General features: G+C 39.5%; 1 protein-coding gene across 6 annotated transcripts in view; it reads right to left on the bottom strand.

Moving 5' to 3' along the window:
* The window catches only part of slmapa (sarcolemma associated protein a), a 65,816-nt gene that overhangs the window by 6,318 nt on the left and 37,840 nt on the right, over positions 1 to 21,658 (bottom strand). For 4 of the 6 annotated variants that reach the window (XM_083534441.1, XM_083534442.1, XM_083534445.1 and 1 more), the window contains 18 exons: positions 18,620 to 18,682; positions 18,367 to 18,462; positions 17,414 to 17,485; positions 17,185 to 17,325; positions 16,950 to 17,087; positions 16,677 to 16,845; positions 16,372 to 16,422; positions 13,897 to 13,959; positions 13,003 to 13,062; positions 12,815 to 12,889; positions 10,748 to 10,828; positions 10,513 to 10,572; positions 4,351 to 4,476; positions 3,769 to 3,843; positions 3,323 to 3,628; positions 1,399 to 1,516; positions 1,072 to 1,243; positions 833 to 967 (listed from right to left, as the gene is read on the bottom strand). In XM_083534441.1, the coding sequence (XP_083390567.1) occupies positions 833 to 967; positions 1,072 to 1,243; positions 1,399 to 1,516; positions 3,323 to 3,628; positions 3,769 to 3,843; positions 4,351 to 4,476; positions 10,513 to 10,572; positions 10,748 to 10,828; positions 12,815 to 12,889; positions 13,003 to 13,062; positions 13,897 to 13,959; positions 16,372 to 16,422; positions 16,677 to 16,845; positions 16,950 to 17,087; positions 17,185 to 17,325; positions 17,414 to 17,485; positions 18,367 to 18,462; positions 18,620 to 18,682 (2,001 nt within the window). The remainder of the gene's footprint in view (positions 1 to 832; positions 968 to 1,071; positions 1,244 to 1,398; positions 1,517 to 3,322; positions 3,629 to 3,768; positions 3,844 to 4,350; positions 4,477 to 10,512; positions 10,573 to 10,747; positions 10,829 to 12,814; positions 12,890 to 13,002; positions 13,063 to 13,896; positions 13,960 to 16,371; positions 16,423 to 16,676; positions 16,846 to 16,949; positions 17,088 to 17,184; positions 17,326 to 17,413; positions 17,486 to 18,366; positions 18,463 to 18,619; positions 18,683 to 21,658) is intronic. The other 2 variants (XM_083534444.1, XM_083534443.1) reach the window with 1 other exon arrangement.

Genomic DNA, 21,658 nt, shown 5'->3' with positions numbered 1-21,658 from the left:
AAGATGCCAACTTTGTGTCGACTTCAGCGAGACGAGAAAAGCTCCCGAGAGCCTGAGTCTAATTAGCTGCCATCACAGGTGGAGCTTCGCACCCTGGGAAATCAGCACGGTGCTGAAATATGCTTTCAGAAAAAGGGAGGTTTTTCATTTTCTATCGGACACTTATTGTGTGAGAACACGTCTATAAAAGAGAGTCATGCTCATCTAAATTAACAGCTTTGCAGGCTCCAGGGAGACTTTCTAACATATACTTATGCACAGACAAGAAATGTGTTGCTAGTAAAAAAAAAAAAAAAAAAAGGTGTGTTAACCAAAATTACCCAGTGTTTTTATTTATTTTTTTGTTGTTGTGTTTGTTTTTTTCTTTTCCCCCAAATGAGTGAATGATCAGAACGTGTCAGGAATGGAACCAAAAAGCAGTGATGTCAGGGGCTGTATTGCCGTGACAACAGCCGCAACGGTTAATTTAATGACGGTGAAAATCGGTCCATTAAAGAACCGCAAATCAGTTGTCCAAGTAATAATTGCACTGACCTAAATAAAAGCTGCACTGTTAACTGGGAAAATCCACCCTGACCGACTCGCATATTAATATTTATAAATAACGTGTGATTTATAGTGTAATGAAAGAGCGGCTTTATTGCTTCAGTCTATTCGGTTCTATCACCTTCTGTAACCGCTCTCATATGTGCATTCGTTTAAAACTTTCCTACTAATGCCATTATCGATGCCATGCCACTAATCATCTGGGTGATCAAACTGGGCCGCATATCTGCCATATCAGCCCATGTGTGCTGCACTGAGATCTTCTGTATAATGTGTGCGTACTCACATTCTTGCCCTGCTCCTGCAGCAGCTTCAGATTGACCTTGCACTGCTCCAGCTCGTCATTAATGGAGCGTTTCTCCTGCTCGGTCTGCTCATACCTCTGCCGCAGGTCAGACAGCTGGTTCTGAGTGTCCTCATACTTCACAGAGAGAATGTGAGTGAGTGAGAAAAAGAGATATAACCCATTCATCAATACCAGTAGTCTATTCTTACAATTCGCTACAAATAATAATCATGCAGCACCTCTTTCTGCAGGTTCTTGGTGCGGTTCTCGGCCTGGGCGAGCTCCACCTTCAGTCTGCTGGCGTCCTGCTGGTGCTGGTTCTGTATGGAACCCAGTTTGTTCTCCAGGTCACCCTGGCTCCTCTCCAGAGCGTTTAGGTTGCTGCTCAGAGTGGCGCTCTGTTCTCTGGAGCTGCACAAAACAAAGGCGTTTAAAAAAAATAGGCATAAAAATATCTCAAGGGGATCATGTGTAAGAGCACACGGTCAACAGAATCCACTCTGTGTGCGACATTTTTCAAAAATAGATTGACACACGCACACACACACACACACACACACACACACCTGCTGAGCTCCACCTCCAACCTGTGCAGTTTCTCCAGCAGGGTTACTTTCTCCGAGCGAAGAGACTCACATTCTTTATGCAGGGTCGAGCACTCGACCTGCAACTTCTCCAGCTCATCTGTACAGAACAACAAAAAAAAGGGGTTCGTTACACTACAATTTCTTTTATTAGAATAAATCCGCTTCAATGCTTGGAGCTGAACTAGTCTTGATTAGTCACCGTGTAAGATCATTTAATACAACACCAAATGGCTACGGACACGATAGTGACTTTAAATATCACTTACAAGCTCTATTGCAGTGATTATCACCCAATGATGTGTGCAAAATTTAAATTAAGAGCACTTTCTAGCAATTAGTTGCTACACATTTGGGATGAAGGGATGGAGACGGAGCGAGATGGATGGATGAATGGAGACAGAGATGGATGGATGGATGAATGAATGGAGACAGAGAGATGGATGGATGAATGGAGACAGAGAGATGGATGGATGAATGGAGACAGAGAGATGGATGGATGAATGGAGACAGAGAGATGGATGGATGAATGGAGACAGAGAGATGGATGGATGAATGGAGACAGAGAGATGGATGGATGAATGGAGACAGAGAGATGGATGGATGAATGGAGACAGAGAGATGGATAGATGGATGGATAAATGGAGACAGAGAGATGGATAGATGGATGGATAAATGGAGACAGAGAGATGGATAGATGGATGGATAAATGGAGACAGAGAGATGGATAGATGGATGGATGAATGGAGACAGAGAGATGGATGGATACATGGAGACAGAGAGATGGATGGATAAATGGAGACAGAGAGATGGATGGATACATGGAGACAGAGAGATGGATGGATAAATGGAGACAGAGAGATGGATGGATGGATGGATAAATGGAGACAGAGAGATGGATGGATGGATGGATGAATGGAGACAGAGAGATGGATGGATAAATGGAGACAGAGAGATGGATAGATGGATGGATGAATGGAGACAGAGAGATGGATGGATAAATGGAGACAGAGAGATGGATAGATGGATGGATGAATGGAGACAGAGAGATGGATGGATAAATGGAGACAGAGAGATGGATGGACACATGGAGACAGAGAGATGGATGGATAAATGGAGACAGAGAGATGGATGGATAAATGGAGACAGAGAGATGGATGGATAAATGGAGACAGAGAGATGGATGGATACATGGAGACAGAGAGATGGATGGATAAATGGAGACAGAGAGATGGATGGATACATGGAGACAGAGAGATGGATGGATAAATGGAGACAGAGAGATGGATGGATACATGGAGACAGAGAGATGGATGGATAAATGGAGACAGAGAGATGGATGGAATCCCTCAACGGAGTCCAAATAGATACCAGGTGTGAGCGAACTGTCAGCTTACGTTGTGGAAACAGATTTGTGGGAAAGAAAAAAAGCTCAATACTTTGCCTGTGATGCAAATGTATGCCTGTCTGTGCGCCCGTGTTTGACCCAGGCCGTTCCCCTGAGAGTCAAGCTCTGCATTTTGTTAGGTTTGGATTGTAAATAATGCTGTTTTTTTTATTAATCATGGCATTACAGCATTACAGCAGAAATATTGAGCAGATGCCTCTAAGATCCCAGAAATATGTGCTATAGACATGTATAACGTGTAGGGGTGTAACGTTACACGTATTCATACCGAACAGGTGCGCATGTGTTTCCGTGTTTTTATGTGTGGAGCATCGTTACAATCTCCTCTGGAATGTATTAAGTGGCGGACTGCGAGTATAAAATTTACAATTCCCACTTTATGTGGACACCTCGGTATGACCAGACCTTCAAAGCAATTCTTTAAATGACTGTCTGAGTAAAGAAAATCATCCTATGTGCATTTCTATGGCGTGCGCTTCCATGAGCATGTTCGATTACCTTGAAGCTGCAAAGCTCGCTCCTGGTGCTGGCTCTGCAGCTTAAAGTTCTCCTGCAGGGTGCTGATCTCCAGCTCGTAGTTGGATGCCGCTTTTCTCCACCTGTCCAGTTCGGCCGTGACAGCGGTGAGTTCTCCCTGCAGGGCGGCGATGTCGCGCTCTCTCTCCGCCGTGGCCGCTTCCATGGCGTGGCGGAGCACGAGCACCTCCTCCTGGGCGCTGTAGAGTTCCTCCCGCGCGTTGGAGATGGTGTTCTCTCTCTGCTCGCGCAAGGCCTCCATGTCGGACTGCAACTTGGCGAGCTGACCTACAGGGGGACGCAGGTTAGCTGTTAAAAACTTTTTTTTTATTATTTTTTTTTTTTATCATAAACGCATCTGATCTTTTGATAAAAGCTTCTGCAACTATTTGCAGTGTCAAAATGTACACCTTTAATTTTACACTTACTCTGCAGGTACTGGATTTGTTTAGATGATTCCTCAGTCTGCTGCCGGTTGGTTCTCCGTTCCTCTTCCAGCAGAGCTGAAAGAAAGGTTCAGAAAGCAAGTTATTTTATTCAGATGTTCATCTAAAAATCAGCCAAACCAATCAAGTGAAGTAAAGTTTAGCTATTTAAATCATTTAAAAACACGCATGTTAGACGACTATTGGAACAAACTGAAAGGTCTGGCTCGATGAGCGTAAGACTTCCTTCAGATGACTTAAAGTCCCCCGAGGCAAGTGGTTTTAAACTATAAAAATAAACTGCATAGAATAAATAGTTTTACATGATTTAATGCCCAAGAGACGACTAAAAACGGGCACAAATAGTATCTACATTACGACTCTCCTTAACACAGAGGATCAATGGATGCGTATTTTTATAAGCTTGGAAATGTATGGCATCCAGACATTTGTAGTTTTCTGTATGTTTAGGGGGGAAAAACACAACCTGTATAAATGGCGAATAAGCCACCCAAGAGCAATTAAAAATGCTTTATACTACACAAAATATACTCGAAATTTTGTAATTGCTTTGCTGGAAGGTACCTTGTAGCTCAAGACATTTCTGCTTGCCAGTGTTGGCGAGCTCCTGTGCCTCCAGCAGCTCGCTATGCAGCTTGTGGATGACCTGCTCCGTGTCTCCAGCCTCCAGATTGGCCCTCTGCAGCTCATCTATACAAGAGTACACAAAAGAGAATGACATGTAAACATTGCAGTTATGTACGATGTGATGAAGATATGATAAACAACCAATGACGGTGGAAGAAATAGCAGATGGAGCGATCATGCAACTGAAGGTACTTAACAAAACATTTGAAAATGAAAACATTTTCAGCTCAGGGAAAATTTCCAAGGGAAGTTCATCTGTGGAATTTTGGAAATATTCCAAGTTTGAAAATTGACAGGAATTTATTGGAGTTTACAGGAATTGATTGGAATTAATAAAAGAATTTGGGGAAATGTATATGAACTGGATCATATACAAACAAACATTTTGCCTCCATGCATACAAACTAAAGACATTTTTGACTTTGATTTCTAGTATAATTTTGTTGTACAGTAGTTCACACACCGCACAAGGAAGTTTTTAACATACATTTATGGTCATATTTTTGTAATTCAGTTTCGTTTCCAGTCTTGAAAATCCCTGCAAATTTGAAATCCTATTTTCAACCCATGGACTGGACGCATTCTGTCTAAACAAATTTAAGAACACGGTGGAAAATAATTTCACTTCATTCTACAGCTACAAATTTTAAACATGAACCAGCGTCTGTTTTCTGTAGGGTTTCTTCTGTGGACGATCACAGACACGTTATTTTACTGAAAACTGCTCATCAGTCTACAACTACAGTCCCGAATAAAATACTTTAAACAGTTTCTAATGATTTTTCTGACTGTTCTAATGAATATTAAAGAAAAAACTCCTTTTCAGATTACACGTGTTTTATTTGTTCAGAGTTCATGACTCTAATCATAAACAGTACAAAGGATGGAACTGATGTACCTTATTTACAGTCATGAACTAATCACTAATGTTTCAGCACTGAAAGAGAACAATTTACTCATTTATTCAGACTTCTCCATTCATCCAGACTGCATCCAGACCCAGAAATAAACCACCCTCACGTCACTTCTAACCAAATCCCTCTATTGCTGAACATTGAGATAATGAGCACCTGCAGTGTTATTTAGGGTGTGAATTTGGATCGTTCACCAAAATCTCAGCCGCACATCAGAGCACCTGAAATCTTGTACATTTCCTTAAACCTCTTTCTTCAGCATATTTCTCCATCACATGGATAACAGTGTGTTCCATAGAGAATTGCACTGGTGGCAGGCCAAACCCACTGTATAACCGTTCCAGAAGCAGGCTATAAGCTTAAGTGCTTGTGGGCACGCTGGCGAGATTTTCTCGCCACTTCTCTCGTTTTTTTCCGACTTTTCTCCCCAAGTAGAGGCCCTTCCTTGTGAACCCCACATGCGCTCTGGAAATGACAGGCTTCGGCAAAAAACCTCAGATTCTTCATAAACCAGTGGATATCACTTGCGTCAGTACAGATGTCAAGGCTGAGGTCATACTCCGATTTTAGCCCGAAGCGTTTTGGCATTGTGTCAGACGTCGGTCGAGCTAGGGGTTTTCGAGGTTTTTACGGGGCACGTTCTCAAAGCTGAGAGACGAGGCGAGAGACACTTCTCTGCTCTGATCTTCTGCCATAGACTAAATGAGAAGGCAAGATGTGATCTATAGGCTATATGAGTAATCGCCGGCTCCATCTTAAGTGCACAGGGGTTCTACTCGATAGGAGCGTATAAAACTGAGACTAGATGTCATTGCGATGTTATAACGGCTCGGTCTAGTTGCTCTGAAGCAGGAATAGATGATTCATGGTACAAAAAATTATTATTTTTTGGATAGCAAAAATACTTGAAAGACCACCGTATTGATATTATGAAATACCACTGCATAAGAAAGTAATACAAACCCAAAGAGAGCATGGGGTTAGAGGAACTAAATCAATGATGGGGTGGTGGGACATGCAAGTATAGTTATATTTAATGTTGATTGGGGAGTAGGTTCCTATTATTCCATTTCGTCTCAAACCATTTTCGTGAAACATGGTAAGTAATGATCAGAGGTCGACCGATTCATCGGTTTTGCCGATTAATCGGCACTAATAGTTGATTGTAAGAACTATCGTCAAAAAAATCCATACCGGCTTCCATCTGTTGGTGAAGCAACCAGCAAGGTCTGCTGTCAGAACTAGAGAGGCCTCTAGAGGTGAATCACTGCTGTTGCATGCTGGCTTTTATTTTTATTTTTTTAAACACACGAGACTGCATGCTGCATGGAGAGCGTTATATTTATCATCAATTATTATTAATAACGTATTAATTCTATAGATATATTTATGAATTGATATGACCACATTTTTTTTTTATTTAAAGTAGACAAAAACAAAATAGTGATTGTGTTAGCTTTTTTCTCTTCACTCGTGCAACACAAAAGCTTCAATAAATATCAGGAAAAGTAGAACAGAAATGTGTGTTTAGTGTTATCTTCAACCACTAAAGTCCAAGTTCATCCATCACACAAGTTCATATGAAACACTGTTGGTGACACATCGCTTGCTCAACAGCAACAGGACATTCGCTTGAACTGTGTCACACTCGCACTGTAGCATTTCAGTTACGAGCGCAGTCAGCCTGCACGCTCTCAATGCTAATGTAAGCTTATTTTGCTGCTGTTGTTTCTATTCACGGGTCATCACCACCCCGGTGTAGATACTAGAGCTAAAAATAAACACCACTGCAGTTTGGCTCGAGTACTTGGCAGAGTCCACACCCAAGACTGATACTTGCTGGCAGGAGAGGCTCATCGGTTTCATTGTGTTAGTATTATACTGATAAATTATACTTATTAAACCAAACACTTCAGCATTATATTAAATGCCATTCCTGAATGATTTTATTCCCCAATGTGTTTAGCTGCACAGTTGGGGGCGCTGTACTGTCATGGCAACTGCTACCTCACAACGTAACGACCAATCACAGCTGTGCAGATCCAGTCTAGCGCCGATCTTTGGGCAGCGACTTCACGATAAACTTCACGATAAAACGCCTTTTACCATGTGCAGACGAATACGTTTTCAATTTCTCTCTCCAATTTGGACTTCTGTCCACACTGAGACACCGCTTATTAAGTTAAATGTAAATGTAGCTTTTTGAAAACGCTTTCCGAAGTGTGGATGTGGAACATGCAAATGTATCTGGATTAGCCTCTGTGTCAAAAACTTTTCTCATACTTTTCCAAAAAGCGTAGGAACCCTGCAAGCTAAACCGGTAACATGGCGACCCCCCAGGTCACTTTTTATAAGACAATAAGAGATCATTTTTATAGACTGGCCAGCTTTCGCTCTTCACCATATACAGAGAACTCCACTAACCGCCTCCTCCTCTCTAGAATTCTGGATATCTGGCCTGAACCCGAACTCCAGCTGCACATAAATTACCAGGCTTTTCATGTGTCAGTGTCTCACACCCCTCCGCTCTGCCTGTTATTGTGTCAGTCAGCGAGTTCAGGAACACAACGAGGCTCTGAAAGGCCACTTCCTCCCCTGTGTCTCGCAGCATGTTCACCAGAGCCTGTGGCTGTTATCAAACTCCCATTAAAAGCGCATGAACTCAGTGTAAACAGATGAGCGGCGTACTGAAACGACAGGAAAAAGTTGGTGATCTCAACACCGCCTTATCATCTGCAAAACATTTTGCATGGCTGCAAGCCTTTTCCGACCTGCCAAAAATAGTTAGGAGCTCATGAACAGACCGTAAAAAAAAGAGAGAGAATGACGCCATATCTAAAATGCGAGTATTAAGAGAGGGTGCAGATGGAACACTCTGAATAAATGTGTATTTAAATGACCAGAATGAAATGTGTACCGTTTATAGAGAGAATATTCATTGGGTAATTGTCCCATTTTATTGTCCTAGTGGCTCAAACTTGCACACGACAACATATCCATGTTTATATTATATATATACACACCCATGAAATAACAACCCCTAAAGAGAGCAGCCATAAGAGGAAGAATAAGAAGAAGCTGTCTAGCACCGAACACCAGGGCAGCCAGGCACAAAAAAGTTTTTTCCCTCTTAAATGCCACTTATTATTTATTTACATTTATCTGTGGAATAATAAAAAAAACAAAAAAAAAACAAAATGTGCACATGTATTATATTTGTATTTCGTATATCTATCTATCTATCTATCTATCTATCTATCTATCTATCTATCTATCTATCTATCTTAGTTTTTTCATTTTCTTTATCTTTTATATTAAAAAAAAGTGCAACTGGAAGCTTGTTTTACCAAAAGCAAATTTCTAAGTGAAAACAAAAACTCAATGGACTGGATTCAACAGCGCATTATAGCGACACCCAGTGTTCAAACTAGAAAGTTCTCCCTCTCTTTTTTTATTTTATTTTTATTTAATCTGTGTGAGATGGTGGCAGTCTGTAGCCTGAACCCTTCTGTACTCTGCTATAACAGAAATAAATAATAAAATAAAAGATCTAAAACAATGCATTTTGCTCTAAAGTTGACAATTGGGGCTTTTGTAGGTTATAGAACTACTGTGAAAGAAAGAAAGAAAGAAAGAAAGAAAGAAAGAAAGAAAGAAAGAAAGAAAGAAAGAAAGAAAGAAAGAAAGAAAGAAAGAAAGAAAGAAAGAAAGAAAGAAAGAAAGAAAGAAAGAAAGAAAGAAAAATGATCAAAATAGACGATGATGATTCTTATCTCTAAATATGGTAACCAGAACACACACACACACACACACACACACACACACACACACACACACACACACACACACACACGGTTGTTCTTATTAGGGTAATTGTAGAGCAGGTGGACGCTGTTTAGTGACTCTGTGCTATGCGGAGAGAGTCACGTGTTAAATTCCTCTGCAGCATAGATACAAGAATACACACAGATTTAAACAGGGAACAGAGGAATGAGGAACCTTTTAAGCATGGGGTAGAAATCTGCCCAGTCATACTGGAGCTGGAGCGATGTCAAATCTCCGAACTCGACAGATCTATTTGAAATGACTAAAGAAGCGAGGCTGTACTTTGGTACTCTGGTGAGGGAAGGTGGGGTATAAAGTGAAGCTTTTCAATCCCAAGTGGGTGAATGTGAGTGATGGATAAACAATGTCTAAAATGGATTTTTATTTTTCTTCTTAACAACTTCATGTTCATGGAATAATCCAGGTTTAGTTATACAAGTATAAAACTGAAGATCTTCAAGATTCTTTAAAAAAAATAAATAAATAAAAAGTTTCTCAATTGGGTAGAAGTTTTATAAAAGTTTATACAAGTATTAAACTAAATAAAATTTTTTTAATAAAATTCCTAAAAACTAATTTATCAAAGGGGTTGAAGTATTACAGTCCGGAAAATTGTTTCATGGACACTGGATTCTGACAGGATGGAAATATTGGGGAATTTTCTACTAATAAAAATGCTTAATTAAAAAAAAAACACCCATTTCAATGCTTCATGACGTGGAGTTTTTCAATCTGATATTACCACCAAATCCTGTTGTGAAGAAAATCAATAATGTCAACAACAGTTTGCTTCTGCGGTGAAACTTCACTCTTTTCATTCTACATGTGGCAAAATAACAAATAAAACCTAACAAATAAAGACCAAACAAGGATTCAGACACACACACACACACACACACACAATGTATTTTATAGTTGCTATTTTGACCTTTGTTTTCTCAAGTAATCCATGTACGTGACCCCTCTGCTCCCCGCAGGCCATTCCTGCCTAACTGTGCTCTAATTGGTTTACATTCCTGAGGCGCCACTGCTGAGAGATTCACTGAAGCGAAAAGTGGGACATCAGACAGGAGAGCACGAAGGTTCTGTACAGGAGAACTCCTAATGCTCTCCCTCTCTACACGTATTAAACTTTTAATGTGAGAACAACCTGAGCATACTGATGACTTTCAAACGAGTGCTCCAGACCATATACAGGTGTCAAGAGTAACGTTAGACTAACTGTTGTACTGCATTCCTGTGAACTCAAATAGCATCAACAGGATCAAATAGTCCAGAATATGATGAAATAACCAGCTAACATTATTAATGTACAATTCTAATTAAAGGGGGTGAAGGAAAAGTATATAAGGGAGAATACCTTTAATCAGGGCAACCCTGTTTTGGGGCTCATTCAGCTCCTGTTCGTCCATTTGTCCGTCTAATAATAATTAAAAAAAAAAAGGATATATTTTTGGTCTAAGCAGCATGTCATAAAGGTACACATTTAAGTACTGAAGAAAAAAAAATTGTAAAGAAAAAGATAAAAAAAAAATAAAAATCCATTAAAAATATACATCAAATTTTTTACAAAGAAATCGAAAACAAAACTATACCTGAAGTATCGTCACTGCTCCTGTCCTTGCTGGGGCTCAGAGTGTCTGACATATCGGACTCTTTAGCGTCGATCTGATTTTCTGTGGGCAGGTTGGAAGACACCACTTAGACGCAAAGGGGTGGAGACAAAAACCAACAAGTTCAAATAGTTTAAAGCAGAAATCTCGACTGCGCGTCTTCGGCTTGGCGATGGGCTTATCTTCACAATTTATAACGATCTAAACAATCTAATCTCCTACGTGAAGTGTGGGATCAGCTCGGAAAACGGTTCTTTGAGAGGACAAACACCTCTAGGGGTTGACTGTTCTGACTCCTGAGAGTTATTCACCACACATGGTCATACATCCAAGCTGAGCTTTCAGACGGGGGGGATACTGTTGCATTCTAAAATAGTTGGAGCTTTTGTTTAGGGATCGGTCCAGATCGCCTCTGAGTCATGCCTGAAAACCCGATTTGGACAATGACTCGTGCTGGGGCAGGAGAACAAACTTTAACAGCGGAGCAAAAAAAAAAAAACGTTACCCTTTTTTGTGTGGGACGTGTTAAAGATATTTCCGTTGTAATTAAGCACCGCAAGAAAAACGATGACCTAATAACATGGTGGTGAGGGGCAGTGATTTTTGGCTGCTGATCCACCATTCTAATGTGAAATTCACAATCTGGGCTTCTAATCATAAGGAATAAAAACCTCCAGGACAGTGAAAAAGACACAACCCTCACACAAACCTTGGGTGATTTACACCAATGTAAACATAGACTGCTGTATACTCTATACCCACACCCTGGTTTGCAGGTTCTAACCCCAGCAGTAACGGCTTTTTTAGACTAGTTGACTCGCAGACAGACCTGAGAGTATAAGGTTTTGTAAACGCTCTTTTCGAAAGCCTCCATGCAAACAATTCCAGAGCTGTCAGATGTTCTGTTCCACCATACGATGAAGATCTTATTCATTATATGGTCGAGTCATTTATCATTAAGCAAAATGAGTTCGATATGAACAAATAGACTCGTACCAGAAACCCACTGCATCTTCGCAAGGAACTGAAAGTTAGATAGAGGCCTAGAATATGCACATTTGGTCCCGAGGCTACTGTTTTTTTCCTCTCCCTTCTAGTTGCCCAGGGACAAGAGCATAGCAAGATAAATGCCGAGTTCGAAATCATTCCTATGAAATACTACACTCGGACGATATCCAGTGGCGTTCATCAACGATTGAACGTTAATCACATTACACGTTTTGTATATGAGCTCCGTATGAATAAACGAGTACGAATCATCACACAAAACAAATGATCCAGACCAGAGACGGACAAACTTTTTCCAATCAAGGACCAAAAATTTATGACTTTATAAGATATACTCGTTTATAAATAAATAAAAATAATTATTCTGTAATCGAATTAATTAATGCTCTTTCGTAAAATTATAGTACAATAGGGTTCAATGCCAATTCCAGCTATTGAGGGTATAAGCTTTTATTATCAGTGACCTCTAATAGGAAACATGAATCTTGTTCTTCTTTTTTCTTCTCCTTTAAGTTTTGGGCTGATTCAAATTCACTTATATTCATTGTCTACTATTCACTAGTATATAATATTAAATTTCACGTTTGATATAATGTTTTGCTGAATAAAAATGTGACTTGCTGGCTAAAATATAAATAATCTGCTTTAGTTGCTTTTCCTTTCTTCTCAATTATGGCATGGCGAGACAAATCGAGCCACCGCAGAGCAACATTGGCCCTAGTTTGGCCATCTCTGATCTAGACACTCTGGAATGATCAACACATGTCCTGTTCTGTCACACGGTTGCATCGAGCGCTACTCGTCAACTCCCGACTGTTTAGTAAAAGTCCGGACGCTATACAAAGGTCAAATTAAAAATATACTCTTATTGTTCGCATTAATGCATCAAAGGATACACGTTTTATTGGCTGGTTGATGCATGTATAATTTGGAATAATCTGATTAACAAAAAAAAAAAAAAAAAAAAAAACCCTCTAGCTATATTTAACCATAGTTTCAATGAGCCTCAATGTAAAACATCCAGAAACACAAAAGAAATACCTTTTAGTTTCTCTGGACTGGTGAAACTGTCATCATCTGCAGTCTGGTTGTTCTGAAGATGGGCATCTATGACCTCTAAAATGTTAAACAGAATATTTACGGCAATGTATTAATAACATGCTTTGAATGAGGCTGTGATTAAATAAAGCCGAAATACAACTCGATTTGTGTACGAATTATTCGCTTACCGTCAAAGTTGGAGAGCTTGCGGATGGAGGAATCCACGGCTCCTTTCAGCTGCTTCACGGCTATTATAAGAAGAGAGAAACGCATGACCGGGTGTTCAAAACTGTGTCCAACTGACTTAAACAGTGAGCAATGACACGTTTGACTGTAACGGATCTATGAATCCCGTCGAATAGCGAAATATAAAGGCGACCTGGTGTATACGGATTTGATATGCGTGGCGTGTAGCAGATTGAAAGCGATGCTTGTTACACCTTGAGGGCATGCACGTGGAAGGGGAAGGGAGCCCACAGTAAAAGTGAAACCAAAGTCGGTGAGAAGTGAGATGATAAGTGACATGCAAGGCCGATTTGCTGCGCAGTCCATGTGAAGGAATTACGACGATGAGGGAATGTGAGAATCGCAGGGACTGCTGGAGGCAATCGCATATTTCTTATTCAATATACAATATAGATGTTTGTGTGTGTGTGTGAAGTCTGTATGAAGCTGCTCTCCTCATCACCTTACATCATTATGCATACTGTAGTATACTAACACATTTATTCGGCGAATATAACGGCTAGACTCTTAAATGCAAAAGATAGTGGGATAAACATGAACTACAAAGCCGTGTTCATTAAAAAAAATCTAATAAATAAAAATACTATTACATACATTTTTTTTTTTTTTTTTTTTAAAGCCATATTATGTAAAACCACTCAGACAGCACACAAAGAGCAGGACAAAACCTACAGCTGAAGCGATTCTAAACCCTGCAGACGTGTTGAAGAAAACAGTGTTGTGCTGTTTCCTTCTTAACTAAGAACAAATTCTCCTCGATGGCTTGGAAGTTCATTAGTAAGACTTTTCATTAGCGTGGCTGTAGAAAGGCAGTGGAAAGAATGCTGTGTACTCACGCTGGCACTCAATGAACTGTTGGATTAAAGTGCAGTCCCCTCCACTCTTTAAAAGAAAGTGGTCTAACAAAGAAAGGAAAACCCACCATTAAATTATAATACTGGCTTTGAATGGAGAATGTCCCCCTTGTTTAAATCGAGGGGTGATGAGTGGTGGTTTGAAAAAATAAATAAATAAGCCAGCCAGCTGTACAACATAGGACATGAGACAAAATGAGACAGAGATGCAAGGGTGGGCTGGACACAGACACACAAAGGAAGCTACACACTCCGCTTAAGTGTCACCCTAACGTTCCTTTGCATGCTCTCACAAAGTAACCGGGGGGGTAGAATAAAACCCGACGCTGCAGAATTGCTTGCACTTGAAGCGTGTATATGTATATTCAAAACTAAAAGAATTGACTAGTAAAATTCTCTCAGGTTATGATTTCATTGATACATGAGTTTTGAATTCATCTACATAAACACTTCATGAACAAACGTTTGTCGACACCTGATCATACGATTCCTATGTGCTTTTATAAACATCCCATTCCATATTGCATATATATATATATATATATATCCAAACTGAAAACCTGCACCCACACCAGCCCTTTGTAAGAAAAGATTAAAAACCCCTGTCCTATTTCAAGTGACGGGAAATAACCTGCTACTGCAATCAAAGGCATTCTATACAAATCACATGCCTTGACATGAGACTGGAAAAGTCAGGTGCCCCAAGACTCTTTTTCCATATTGTGTAATATTCGTTTGTCACCTACTCAACAAATGACACAAAATTTTACCTTACACTATTGTCCTTTACATCTCTTGCTGAATATGAAAAAAAAAAGTCCAGGCGAGTGAAATTGATGCTGCTTCTAAGCAAACCACTGCAACACTGAATGAACACTGCATTATTAGTGGTTATACACTGCCAGCGATAGACCTTAGTGTTAATACGTGGTTACACATTTTTCGTAAACACACACTCTTGAATAAGACGTCTCCCACACATCACACTGAAACTCGATTAGTGGTTTAATTGGACGTGTTAATTGGCAGGAACGATTACAGTTGCTTAACGACACTGCGCTGCGTTCTGCCTCACGTTCTGTTAAGTTCCCTAGTGGTTTTAATTGATCGTTCCTCCTGTGCCGTTCAATCGTTCACGCTTTAAATAAATACATCGATAAATTAAAGACCAATGTACTCGCTCTGATGAATGATTATAGTGACAAAGTATGTTCTGTGGTGATGGTGCTATGGAGGAACAGAAAACCCTACTGATGTTCTGACTGACAAAGATTGATACTAAAACTCACTGCTTATATGACACAAATCCTTCCCTTTTCTGAAGCTGCCAATTAGACGGAACGCTTGTGCACACTATACTAAACTAAGAGCACTGCTTCTTAAATCCTTCTGTCAAGAGACTGCTGGTTTGAGGTTTACCACATGCAACACGTAGGCAAATGAAGAAAAGACTATGTAACGATGCATGCAGCTCTGGTGGTTTCTAGTATCGAGTAATGAGTCCTATTTAACTTAGTTTAAATTTTATATATATATATATATATATATATATATATATAAAAAAAAAAAAGGGCTGTCGAATATTTAATCGCAAATTAATCGCAACATACACATTTTTATCCGTACCTCAAATTAATACTTTGCGTTTTTAACACTCAAATGCATGTTTATTATTAGTGAAACCAAACAACACAGAGCATGAAGACAAAATATTCTTGTAAATGTTTTAAAAGTAATTATGGTGTTTTAAATGGCGTAAATCATCAGGACCGAACTTTAGCTGTGTTTCCACACGGACGGTTAATGAGACGATACCGGAGAAACTAACCCTCTTCTAACTTTCATACGCATTCCAGAATCGGAGAACGTTTGTTTTCGATGTGAATTGGTTTATATTGAAAAGTAGACATTTCAAAGCGTCCTACACACATGTATAACGTCGTTCAAGCAAATATTCACTGATATTCTGATATTTATGCGTCTGTGAAGAGAGATGACTCTTTATTCTGGGGAGGGTTTATAATAAAATATTATTTTATATATTATTTAACCAACCATGCATTGAATACATTTTTTTTTATGTAAACATTTCTTCCCTTGAACTGTCCCAAAATGGAACCGTGACATAAAATCCGAGGTACGTGCCGAAGTGTGAACGTGTAATTTTACACTCCTGGTAAAAAAATATTTTTTTACCAAAACTGCACAACACCTCAGCCAGGAATGATCTACATACAGAATATAAGCCCTCAAAAATGTAACCCAGAACATGTGTGAATTCAAACAACCTTTAAATCAGAAAAAGCCCAGAGGTGAAAGACTTGTGTCAGACAAACGAGGAAAAAAAAAAGGAAAACAGGCAACAGGAAAAAAAAAAAGCTCTCATGCCGGATTAGTAGCAGAGGTGATGCAAAAGTTAGCAGACGACTCTATCTGCCATGAGCAACCCAAACTCACCTAAACTGTTGTTTTCCTTTATGCTTTTCTCCTGTAGTTGCTCTAACCGGACTGAAAAACGACAATGAAAGGAAAATAAGGGATGGCCAAAAATAAAATAAAAATAATTACCTATACAAAATAAAGATCATAACCAGCATGGGTTTGTACTTATTACTGCTTCAGAGAAACTTGCTCTCGCATTTATAAACCCCCTTTTCAGTGTGAACCCGACATCATTCTGGCGACGGGATGCACGGCTGTGGGAAACCCGTAAGGTTCTCGGCTCATCCCACCAGACCTGTAATTGTGTGCAGGTGTTGTACCTTGAAGGGCAGCGAGCCTCTCGTTGGTGAAGTCGTTGTCTGCTTGTAGTGCCTCGATGCGAGCTTGAAGTGCCTGCTCCTTCTCTTCCATCTCCTCGATTCTCAGCTGCAGCTCCTTCTTTTCGTTCTGGCCTTTTTGTGTGAGCTCTTCCTGCTTGCCTTCAGCAAGCTGATAGGAAAAGAGCAAAGCAGCAAAGACGAAAGCTCATGAAATGCACTGAAATACGGTGGGTTTTTTTTTAATTCCTGAAGGAAACCGCTGAAGGGGCTTGCCTTGATCTTGTCAGTGAGATCTTTAATCTCGTTCACAGCTCCGTTGTACTTGTTGGCTAGTTCTCTCAGCTCATCCTGAGTTCGCTCGTTCATCTCCTTCAGGTGCGTACATTCATCTTCTGTGTTACTGAGGGTCCGCTAAAAACAGAATACAGTGAAATAATGAGAGTCAGAGCACAACGTATAGCATGTACACGTGCGGACTGATCTCCACGTGCGGTCCAGTCGAGCTCACCTCCACTTCGGACAGCTTCCTCCCCACCTCGATTTTCTCCTGAAGAACCCGCCTCAGGGACTCTTTGGCTGTAGTTTCGTAGTTGTGTTTGTCCTCGGTTAAGGCTATAAGCTCCTTTCGGATGCCGTCCTCCGTTTGGTTCTGGAGGGACGACAAGATAATCGCCATTGAGTGCTGTGATAAATATTGACGGCTTAGTAAACAAACACATGGAACGCAAAAGCCTTACTTTTGAATACGCCTGTAGCTGGTTTCCCATCACCTCCAATCTTGAGAGTAACCGGTCTTCATCGATTAAAGCCTGCAGAGATCCAGGAGGGTGGAAAAAAAAAATTACCAAACAATAGTTAAAAATATGAACTCAAGCTAAAAGCTTTTTGTAAAAACGGGGTCAGGGGGGTGGGGGTGGGGGGTGGGGGCTATAGTGTAGTTCAAAAAGGACAAGGTGATATAAAATGTCAAACTAGGGGAAAAAAAAAAAAAAAAGAGTAACCTATACTAGAGGTCCTAAAATTGGAACGTAAAATGAATATTGAAAAAAAAGAAACAAAAAAAACATTTAAAATAATATTTAAATAAAAAAAAATAATACAGTACTGAATCATGAAAATGTACTAACGAAAATATGAATATACGAATATAATTAATATAGCACTCTTCAAGCAGTGTGCAGTCTCACGTGTAAAATATAAACAGCATGTGGTATCAGTGATTCGCCTGTGGAGGCCGCTCTTGTAATGACAGCAGACCTGAAGCTGGAAAAACTATCGGTGCCGATTAATTGCCAAAAATCGATCAATTGGTCGACCTCTAGTTAATAACATTATAAAAATCAAGAATACACACATGGTCGAGTTTCTACTGTAATAAACTCAGCCATGCTTTTTGACTGCTGACAGGTGAAGCAAGAAGCATTATAATTTTAACTATTCATAGCATTAAATAATTTTGAAAAAATAAACAGTTTATAATAGTGGTTATATCCAGCAAATATTGATATGTATTTTAACCAAGCTGAACATAAACTGATTATTTTGGTCGTATCAGATCGAACAGGACCAACCAAAAATTACTGAGACACATGATCTTGTCTTCTTGTTGCTTTATTTTTGTTAGATTTTTTTTAATTTTTATAAATAGCTCTGTGCGTAGCTTTAGTGTACACAAACCCAAAGCCCTTACCTGCCAGCTGCTCTCTGAAGCCTCCTGTGTGCTGGCCAGGAGCCTCTGCAGCGTGGCTAACTTCTGCTCCAGCATCTGCTCCCGGTGTAAGGCCTCCTGTAGAGGTGAAAACGACACCAAAACAGAATTACAGCTCATCAGCTGAGCTTCTACTATTTTTTAATATGAGGTACATTCATTTGAGACTTAAACTCAAGCTCATACAAAAAATTTAAAATAAAGATGGCCACTAGGGGTCAGTGCGGTTCCGTACCTGCAGATACTGGGAGAGCTGAAACAGTTCCTGAGAGTACATACTGGGCGTGTTCGCAGCAACCTGGAAGATAAAAGGAAAACCAGCGTGAAAACCTCGGAACGGTGTTCCGTAACGCACAACCTCGGGCATGGTTGTAGACCTGGGAATGATTTTAAATCAACAGCACAGGCACACACACGCCCTTGTGCTTCGCGTTGGAATTCTGATGGATGTAGCGAACTCGTAATTAATGATCAACAATACTCAGAAGTACATTTATATGTAACACTGCTGACTTTGTTTTTTTTTTTCCTCACTTCAATGAATCCAACCTTGAGGCTTATCTGGGAAGCGTAATCAACACGCAAAGAAAAGAAAAAAGGAAAAAAAACAAAGCAAAATCCAGCACTGTAGCATGTAACTCACAGGATGTGGCGTTCCCAGGAATCCAAGTCCCCCATGTAAAAGGTGACAGGAGTAGGTAAATCCTAACCGACAGCGTCAGATGTTGTGGTCTGATATATGTGATGGTGAGCGCACTGTTACGAGTGCTTGTAAATGGGTAGAGCTCTGACAGGCCCACATTCCTGAGTGCCGAGAGGGAAGCAACAGCAATGCCAAAAGGAGGAGTAAGGAATAAGTAACACCATCAGAAACATAGTGAACTAGAAATCCAGCCGATTTTCTAATTGGGGATCAGCATGAATACAAATATACGAAAAAAAAAATAATATGTTATTGTATGTTTCCTGAAGGAAGAGATAAAAGACAAATGTCTCATATATTCTCACTTTTTTCCAAAAAAAAAAAAATTATTATTTTTATTTATTTTTTTTTAAATAAACTTATTACCAACTGATCTGCACGTGATAAAACATACAGGCAACAAAAGTAATCGGACAAATCATCTGGAGCAGCATGTGAAGAGTAGAGTTGCAAGATTGCAGGAATTTTCAAGACTGGAAACCTTTAATGGGAATTAATGGGAAAATATGGGAATTAACTGGGAATTTATAAAATTCCAAGTTAGCCAATAACAGAGAACTTAAATGTATTTGGGAAAAATAAATAAATCTTGCAGGATAATCAGTCAAAACAACCAGATTTAATGCAATTTCAGTTGAATTTCTATCCTGCACATTCATCAATCACGTGCACACAGCACTTACTGGAGGACAACTGAGGCCACGCCCCCTACAGGCACTGTACATTCCATTCCTCCATAACATTACATGCATCATTTTATGAATTCTGCACACAATAATGTCAGGACATGTCTGTCTTAGCGAGTATGCATGCAAATTACATTTATATCACAAATGTATGTTTGAAACTTCCTTCTGCTGTGTGTGAGAGCAAACAAAAATCTACTTACAATTTAAGTCAAAAATGTCATTTCTTTAAATCTGTGTTCTTCTGAATGTATGTCAGTTTATGACCAAACAAAGGGATCAAATATACGATACAGTTTATATCAATTTCTCCAGATTTCGAAGTAATTTATATAAATTCCTGCCAGGTTTCTCTATGGAACACACTGTTATCCATGTGATGGAGAAATATGCTGAAGAAAGAGGTTTAAGGAAATGTACAAGATTTCAGGTGCTCTGATGTGCGGCTGAGATTTTGGTGAACGATCCAAATTCACACCCTAAATAACACTGCAGGTGCTCATTATCTCAATGTTCAGCAATAGAGGGATTTGGTTAGAAGTGACGTGAGGGTGGTTTATTTCTGGGTCTGGATGCAGTCTGGATGAATGGAGAAGTCTGAATAAATGAGTAAATTGTTCTCTTTCAGTGCTGAAACATTAGTGATTAGTTCATGACTGTAAATAAGGTACATCAGTTCCATCCTTTGTACTGTTTATGATTAGAGTCATGAACTCTGAACAAATAAAACACGTGTAATCTGAAAAGGAGTTTTTTCTTTAATATTCATTAGAACAGTCAGAAAAATCATTAGAAACTGTTTAAAGTATTTCATTCGGGACTGTAGTTGTAGACTGATGAGCAGTTTTCAGTAAAATAACGTGTCTGTGATCGTCCACAGAAGAAACCCTACAGAAAACAGACGCTGGTTCATGTTTAAAATTTGTAGCTGTAGAATGAAGTGAAATTATTTTCCACCGTGTTCTTAAATTTGTTTAGACAGAATGCGTCCAGTCCATGGGTTGAAAATAGGATTTCAAATTTGCAGGGATTTTCAAGACTGGAAACGAAACTGAATTACAAAAATATGACCATAAATGTATGTTAAAAACTTCCTTGTGCGGTGTGTGAACTACTGTACAACAAAATTATACTAGAAATCAAAGTCAAAAATGTCTTCTTTTTTATCTGCATTAGTGTGTATCCATGTTGCCTTAAAGCCAAACTAAATGTTTATATTCATGTTTGTATATGATGCAGTTTATACAAATTTCCCCAAATATTTTATTAATTCCTATCGATTCCCGTAAACTCCAATAAATTCCCATAAGTTTCCGGCCAAAATTCCCCAGATGAAGTTCCTAGTTGAAAGTTTCTTGAAATTGACCTGAAAAGTTTCCGCCGCTTTGCAACCCTAGTGAAGAGATCAGATTAAAGTGAAACGAAAAGCCCAGAGTCTGAGTTACTGTTAGTATAAGGAAGGGGAGGTTTAAAGGCAGGGTGCAAAGACTTAATTGGATTTTAGCTTGCTCACTAATACAATTAAGTGTTCAGAGCGTAAACGCAGCGCTTTCCTGCCTTCAAAGACAGCTGTGTGTGTGTGTGTGTGTGTGTGTGTGTGTGAATGAGAGAACTGTACTAGGAACAGATATCACACCCAGGCGAATGGCATGAGGGGGAAAATCAGCCTGACTAATTAATGCTGATTTGTACATATTCATAAACACGCCAATTAAACAACTTTCAGCGAATAGTGAGGGGGCAAAAAAAAAAAAAAACTACAAGCAAGTGTCATAAAGGATAGACTTCATCAATCACTTTAATCATGATCATGCTTTATTAGCACATAATGAGCTGTGATATAACATCTGTAGTTGTTGTGATTGCGTAATGTCTGTCCTGACAC

This window comes from Silurus aristotelis, assembly GCF_946808225.1.
Source record: "Silurus aristotelis genome assembly, chromosome: 28".
NCBI classification, from domain to species: domain Eukaryota; kingdom Metazoa; phylum Chordata; class Actinopteri; order Siluriformes; family Siluridae; genus Silurus; species Silurus aristotelis.
Note: the sequence above shows the minus strand (reverse complement) of the source record. Positions and strands in the feature narration are given on the sequence as shown.